The sequence below is a fragment of the Sinocyclocheilus grahami genome, unplaced genomic scaffold (assembly GCF_001515645.1).
Source record: "Sinocyclocheilus grahami isolate Dianchi unplaced genomic scaffold, SAMN03320097.WGS_v1.1 scaffold2097.1, whole genome shotgun sequence".
Classification (NCBI taxonomy): domain Eukaryota; kingdom Metazoa; phylum Chordata; class Actinopteri; order Cypriniformes; family Cyprinidae; genus Sinocyclocheilus; species Sinocyclocheilus grahami.
This window is the reverse complement of record NW_015507276.1, coordinates 54,586-62,463: the sequence shown is the minus strand read 5'-3', so window position 1 is coordinate 62,463 and position 7,878 is coordinate 54,586. Positions and strand designations below refer to the sequence as shown.

Here is a 7,878-nt window from a genome sequence, read left to right as displayed (position 1 = left end):
GTTCGTCTTCGGAACACAATTTAAGATATTTTGGATGAAAACCGGGAGGCTTGTGACTGTCCCATTGACTGCCAAGTAACTTACACTGTCAAGGTCCAGAAAAGTATGAAAGGCATCGTCAGTATAGTCCATCTGCCATCAGTGGTTCAACTGTAACATTATGAAGCGACGAGAATACTTTTTGTACGCGAAGAAAACAAATATAACGACTTTATTCAACAATTCGTCTCCTCTGTGTCTCTCCGCATCACCGTAGCACCATTTTGGAGAATATCCGCTGAACGCAAGCAGCGTACGCTCTTCTGTGTTAGCCGCGCTGCACAGATGCGCTGTTTTCGTTCAAATCAAAGCGTAAATACATGTAGAAAATTTATCCTTGTGTTGCAGCTGACACAGAAGAGCGTACGCTGCTTGCGTTCAGTGGATACTCTCCAAAATGGCGCTACGGTGATGCGGAGAGACACAGAGGAGACGAATTGTTAAATAAAGTCGTTATTTTTGATTCCTTTGCGTACAAAAGTGTTCTCGTCGCTTCATAACGTTACGGTTGCACCACTGATGGCAGATGGACTATTCTGATGATGCCTTTCATACTTTTCTGGACCTTGACAGTGTAAGTTACTTGGCAGTCAATGGGACAGTCACAAGCCTCCCGGTTTTCATCCAAAATATCTTAAATTGTGTTCCGAAGACGAACAAAGCATTTACGGGTTTGGAACGACATGGGGTTAAGTGATTAATGACAACATTTTCATTTTGGGGTGGAGTAACCCTTTAAGCTGAACAAGTTTTACAGGTATTTATTAAGCAGCAATGGAATAATGACTCATATTAGCGAGTGCATCTCTTCTTCATGGACTGCAGCAGATTTGTTCACTCTTCCAACAAGGCACTTGCAAGTTCTCAAACATATCTGAGGGGACACAACATGTGGTGTGCCACAGCAAGGACAATCAGTGGCCCTTTCTGTTCTCCTCTCTTACAATATGGACATTGCAGGACTATGTTATGTTCACACAGGAGAGCAGGAACCCTTGACTTCTTTCGTCTGGTGTTCACAGAATCAATAGAAACGTCTCTTTACTGTCCTAAGTTATTAAAACCTTAATTTCCTGCCACCTGTAAACTGTGAGTGTCTTAAAGTCTGTTCTACAGGTGCAATAATTGTTTGTGGTTCATCGAACAAGCATGAAAATGATTGTTTATACACTTTCCAATAAAGGTCTGTTAAGCGTATTTGGATTTTACAAAATTATATTGAGAAAACAATATCCTGAAAAAGGGATGTTTCTTTTTGCTGAGTTTATATACTTTATATTATGTGTGTGTTTATAGTTTTTTAAATGAATATGAGGGCATGATAACTACATTAACTTTTAATTCTAATACCATTTGAAACATAGTTAAATGCAATAAACATTGTTCTCCCAGGATGAAGAAAGGAGAGCTTTTTGATTACCTAACCGAGAAGGTTACGCTCAGTGAAAAAGAGACAAGGTTAGTATAATGATTTCATGAAACCTGTCAAGAACATGTTTTATATTAAAAAAAGGCATGATAAAAAAAAGCGTTTTTTCTGTTAAAAGTTGTCTTATTTGAATTATATACAAGTCGCTCTCATCATTTTTGTCATCGCACACACAAGTGCACCGTTTTGAGAAATCGAGATAAATAAAAACCCTTTCTGAACCCCTTTGGACCTGAACTCCAGTTGTCAGATTATGATATGATGTGATTATGATAACTTGTTGCAATGAATAAAACAGATATGATCACCCCAGAGAAGAAAGTACATGTATTGTATTTTGTGTTTGATTTATCAGAACTTCTGTGCTTTTCCTGGGCGAGTCGTAATGAACTCCTGCACTAAATAATGTCTCATCAACACGGAGTAATGCCTTGTTTTTTGTCTCGATTTTAGGATGAAATACGACCATAGCTCAATGTACAACAGTGCATTTTGTAAATGTATTTGCAGCAGATTGTTTTTATTTTGCAGGAAGATTATGCGGTCGCTGTTAGAGGTGGTTCAGTTCCTTCACGCTCAAAACATTGTGCACAGAGATCTAAAGCCAGAAAACATCCTTCTGGATGACAATATGAACATCAAACTCACTGATTTTGGCTTTGCTGTGCAGATTGCACCAGGACAAAAACTTAATGGTAAGTTTGAAATGTTTTTTCTTAACGTGTGTGTCGTGATATTTTGTTCAGTATTTATTTTTTGATAACATTTTAAAAATAGTGTATTTTTTTGTTGTGCATGTGTGTGTGATTGTTAAAGGGGTCATATGATGTTGTCGTGTCCTCATTTGGAAGACCAAACAAAGTTTTGCTTTCACTACGAAACAGCGTCACACACGCCTTGAGTTAGCAGAGGCCAGAGGCCTAGAGTAAGCGGCGGCCTAGAGTATGCGGAGGCCGGCTTGAGAACGGCGCGGCCGGTGGATTCGACAAAGGAGCGTCCGGTTTGCAACTTTACAGATCTTCTTTATGCACCAAGAGCTTGTAACACTCAAAAAATTGAAATCGCATCATATGACCCCTTTAAATAGTCACAATATTGCCATATCAATCGCAGGCCCCTGAATCGAATCAAATATTAATCGTTTATAGTGTCATGTTTTGCAAATGTTGTATCGCTGACTAAGAGAATTGAGGTCAGATGGGATCATGATGAAACATCCGATTTGCATTTTCTGACCAGTAGTTGTCAGGTTTGTGGATCCGGGTTTCAAGCTATCCTTATATGAGATGTTAATATGTTACATGGAACTGGAGGAGCTATTTGCTATTTGGTGTGCCCTCTGACCTTTAACCAGGAACAGAGTAGCTGCCACTGTTCCAAGAACAACCAATCAATTACATAAATGTATGTTTCATACAAACTGATAAGGGAGATTTTAATACAATTCAATAATTGTATTAAATTATTTATGGGTGAATTCAATAAAGCCAATACTGTAAAAAAAAAAAAAAAAAATCTTATTAAGAATTATTATAATATTATATATATATGTATAAAATTCTAATATAATCTTATATTTTTGATGAATAATTTATATATAATAAATCATTATACAATATGTTTCAGCCTTTGTTTTGGCCGCGGAAGCATGGTAGCGGGCTTTGTTTTCAACGCTTATTCTTTCTTCTCATTTATTCAGGTAAATAACTGACCAACAAAAAACATATTAAAATTAAGATACAAATTATACCAAATGAAACTCGTTCGAAAAAAGGGATTCTACAAACAAAAACGTATGAAGGGGTCAAAAAATTATGTCTGACCCACTTCCTTTCTTCCGGCGTACTGCCGTCCAGTTTATCACGCCCTTATGACGTTTACAATTTTCTTAATTAGCAAATTGAACTAAACAAAACACAAACAAATAATATTTAAACATAAATAATATAAAATAAAAATACTTTCTTATACAATATATGTGACCCTGGAGCACAGAAGCAGTGTTAAGTCGCTGGGGTATATTTGTAGCAATAGCCAACAATACATTGTATGGGTCAAAATTATAGATTTTTCTTTTATGCCAAAAATCATTAGGATATTAAGTAAAGATCATGTTCCATGAAGATATTTTGTAAATTTCATACTGTAAATATATTAAAACTTAATTTTTGATTATTAATATGCATTGCTAAGAACTTAATTTGGACAAACTTTAAAGGTGATTTTCTTAATATTTTGAATTTTTTGCACCCTCAGATTCCAGATTTTCAAATAGTTGTATCTCGACCAAAAATCCTATCCTAACAAACCATACATCAATGGAAAGCTTATTTATTCAGCTTTCAGATGATGTATAAATCTTAATTTTGAAAAATTGACACTTATGACTGGTTTTGTGTTCCAGGGTCACATACTATGTATGTTTTAATGTAACCGATATTCTAATATAATCCTATAAAATATATAAAAATGTATAATATAACCTTATCATATTTATTATATTAAATTATAAGATATAATAATATAAGATTTTTTATTTAAATAATGTTTCTCTCCTTTTATACATCATATATGCTACTATTTTTACTACCTACATTTATGCTGACAATGTAATGTGCCTGGACAGAATGTTTTTCATTAATGCAATAAAAAGATTGATTGGTTGATTGACTGTACATGGACATGAGACTTAACCAAAAAAAAAGTAATTTGTCATGCTTATGTACATAGTACATGTTATGATTCCAAAATACATCAAATGTGCATGCATCACATAACTATGTGTTTCATTAGAGCTTCCTTTGATTTTGTGTCGTCACACATAGAGGTATGTGGAACGCCAGGCTATCTAGCCCCAGAGATTATCGAGTGCTCTATGGATCCTCACCACCAAGGTTACGGGACCGCTGTTGATCTGTGAGTACACCCTCATATATTAGAAAAAGCTCGGTCTTGACGACCAACCAATTTAAATTCTACTTTTAAGTAGGGCTGAATGGAGAAATGGCACCGTTTCTTGTGTTTTTCAGCTGGAGCGCAGGGGTGATCATGTACACCCTTCTTGCAGGTTCTCCTCCTTTCTGGCACAGGAAGCAGATGCTAATGCTGCGCATGATCCTGTCGGGAAGCTACCAGTTCACCTCTCCGGAGTGGGACGACCGTTCAGACACTGTCAAAGACCTGGTGCGTCTGAAGCAGATCAGGGAATATCAAATGAGTGGAATAGACTTGTTTAGCTTTACCAGCCAATGAATACAAGCCTACAATAGATCCGCTAACCTGCACTCTGTACTGCGAACTTTCTCAGATCTCCACGTTGTTGGTGGTGAATCCTGAGGCACGTTACACTGCCAGAGATGCCTTAAACCACCCTTTCTTCCAGCAGTATGTGGTCGCGGAGGTGCGACATTTCAGCCCGTACAGGAAGTTCAAGGTGGGGTCTATATAGTTGAGAATAATATGTAGTTATTGAATTACTTAGCAATAAACAAACAAGAGGAAATCTGCATTTTTGAATGAATCGGCTGAGCGAATGATTCAATGATCCATTGATAAAGCCAGTTACTTGGATTGTTCTGAATAGCCGATTTGAATGAATTGGTTGAATGAATGACTCAATGTCTCAACCTAATCGAAGTTGTAGTTTTTTTCTGCAACAGTAGATGTTGCTGATGCGGACTTCATTTGGTTGGTAACAGCCTATAGTGTCTATACGGTTGATTTGAATTGTAATGATTTATCACATTTAAGAATTTGACAGAAAAGATGACAAATACACACAAAATGCCCCAATAGAAATCCATGTAGGTTTATTGCAAACACTTGTGTTTTTCAGGTAATCTGCATGACAGTTTTGGCAACAATGCGCATTTACTGCAATTATCGACGTGCCAAGCCAGTTACCAAAGACGTGATCAAGAGCGACCCCTATGCAGTAAAGCCTATTCGCAAGCTCATCGATGCCTGTGCATTCAAGATTTATGGACACTGGGTAAAGAAGGGCCAGACACAGAACAGAGCTGCCCTGTTTGAGAATAGTCCAAAAGCTATCTTGCTTTCTCTAGCAGCGGAAACAGATGATTCATCTCTCAGAATGATGTAATATAATATATGTGAAAACTGTACAGGATAGTATGTTCAAGAAATGGTTATGATCAATGCTGCATGCCATCGTGAGATGTTTCAATATGAGAGTAAATCGACACTTTCACTTCAGTTGCATAAATGGCTTCCAACCTTTAACTGCACTGAACCTGGACACCTGAAGTTCTCATGATAATTCAGGTCATGTTTATTTATTCTAATATATGATGAATTATTTGAAATATTAAAACAAACAAACAAAAATATCATATGAAATAAAATGTGTATACAAACTGATTTTATGATGTTGTGTATAATGTGGGGAGCTATAATACATCCAGATCTGTCAAATACACATTTCTTTATTGATGGCCACTCAAATATTATAATATAATAAGAACAATTCCAATTGGGCCCAATTGAGTCATCAGATCAAAACATGACTCGTTAGTTGGATTTCTGAATCAACTGATTCATTAAAAATAACCAACCAATTTAAAACAAGGAGACCAGATTTCCTAAATGGAAACCAGGGACATTTTCTACTATGAGTTAAAAAAAAATAGCAATACATATTTTTGTAATTATTGTGAGTTCTATAATTAATAATAATGATGTTTCCAGGTCAAACTGATCCTAAATGGTTTTAATACAATTAAAAAAATCACACTATAAAATAGTAAACGGTAACCATTTCAAATAGCAAACAGATCAAAACAGTAGCATACTGTAATGAAATTAGTACTTATAAGAACACATTACAAAAAAGACCACCCACTTCACTCTGATCCTGATATAAATTGTATACAATCTTTTTTGAGAATGAAACATTTTCTTATGAACTCGTATGATTTCTTTTGATAAAATATGTCATGCAATATAATTTTATATGGGTATAACAGAAATAATAGCTAGGCTACAACACCACTGAGTGTTTGTAATAACTTCTGACTGATCCAGTGTGGGTCTCGGTCAAATGATGAGGCAGAAATATATAGTTAATAACATTTTAGAAGAATTTTATGGTGATATGCAACTTATGTGGGGTGTGAAAGAAATGTAACTAATTACTGTTTCCAAAAAGTACTATTTAATAATATTAGGAGTAACTAGTACTGAGTAAAATATAACATTTTTTTGAGTAACTAGCCCAACACTGGGCCTGAAACTATAGTGAAATGCTCCTTTTGTAAACGCTTTGCAAAATTGTGATCGAGAAGCACACTAATAATAGAACTAAAGTAGTATGAGCTGAGGGGCGACATGCACTTCTAGCAGAATACCATACATTATAACCAGTTGGTTCATTCTGATTAAATGGAATGTATGCAGACCAGTGATGCAAACCCTTTTAGCTGCAACAAGATTGGAAAGAACCGGATTCACAGAGCTAGCTCGAGTCCTGGCTCATTAATATATACCACGTTACGCTTGTGAAATGAATATTAATGAGGTGACGTCAGCACGTCACCTCATTAATATTCATAAGAAAAGCCTTTCCACGTGTTTTGCTGCTCTGTCGCTCTGGTTTTACGCTTCCGCTGCTCCATGTGTCTGTTTTCATACAGTCTATGGTCTTCATTTACAGTGAGATACAGCAATGGCTACTAAACGTCAAAATGGGGATCCTCTTGAGTCCGCTACAACAGCTAAGAAAACCAAAACAGACGAAAGCGAGTTCACTGGCACGGTCTTTAAATCCATGCTAAAGGATTCAACTAAAGCGCTAAAGGGTACGTGTATTTTATTTGAGCTGGTCAGTCGTCTGCTTACAGCTGAAAACCATGTGTTGCAGTTTTGATGTTTTATTTGATTTTCTCTAAATGCTAAATATCACGCTTCCAGTGTTCGCTCCCCCGGACTTTTATTTTGTTTTCACATTTTATGGCGCTCAGAGCTCGCTGTAGTTACAGTAAAAACGCAGAATTAATACAAAATGTTTACTTCTAACTTACTGTAAGAGAACAAATGTTAACGTTGTATCATAAACTTCTTTTATATATTATGTAGGGTTGGAGACCTTCGTAAGGTTCGCGAAGAAACTTCCACGCGCTGAAATCTATGATGCAGTCGAAGGCTACATAAAAATCTCAGTTGAATGTTCAGAAATTTTCGCTTTACTGGAGGAAGAAAATAATTCTGAGTCTGAAGTAAGTCATCTATCTGTCTGTCTGTCTGTCTGTCTATCTATATATCTATATATCTGTCTGTCTGTCTGTCTGTCTGTCTATCTATATATCTATATATCTGTCTGTCTGTCTGTCTGTCTGTCTATCTATATATCTATATATCTGTCTGTCTGTCTGTCTGTCTGTCTATCTATATAT

The 7,878-nt window shown here is 36.1% G+C and overlaps 2 protein-coding genes across 2 annotated transcripts in view; both read left to right on the top strand.

The window, feature by feature from the left end:
• Positions 1-5,905, top strand: part of LOC107574034 (phosphorylase b kinase gamma catalytic chain, skeletal muscle/heart isoform-like) — a gene marked incomplete at its 5' end in the record, with an annotated part of 12,876 nt that extends 6,971 nt beyond the window's left edge. The window contains 4 exons of the mRNA XM_016260507.1: positions 4,294-4,384; positions 4,498-4,651; positions 4,776-4,901; positions 5,304-5,905. Of these exons, the coding sequence (XP_016115993.1) occupies positions 4,294-4,384; positions 4,498-4,651; positions 4,776-4,901; positions 5,304-5,570 (638 nt within the window). The remainder of the gene's footprint in view (positions 1-4,293; positions 4,385-4,497; positions 4,652-4,775; positions 4,902-5,303) is intronic.
• Positions 5,906-7,056: 1,151 nt separating this feature from the next.
• The window catches only part of urb1 (URB1 ribosome biogenesis homolog), a 50,683-nt gene continuing 49,861 nt past the window's right edge, over positions 7,057-7,878 (top strand). Inside the window, exons 1-2 of the mRNA XM_016260505.1 lie at positions 7,057-7,284; positions 7,562-7,701. Coding sequence (XP_016115991.1) covers positions 7,152-7,284; positions 7,562-7,701 — 273 coding nt within the window. The 5' untranslated portion in view covers positions 7,057-7,151. The remainder of the gene's footprint in view (positions 7,285-7,561; positions 7,702-7,878) is intronic.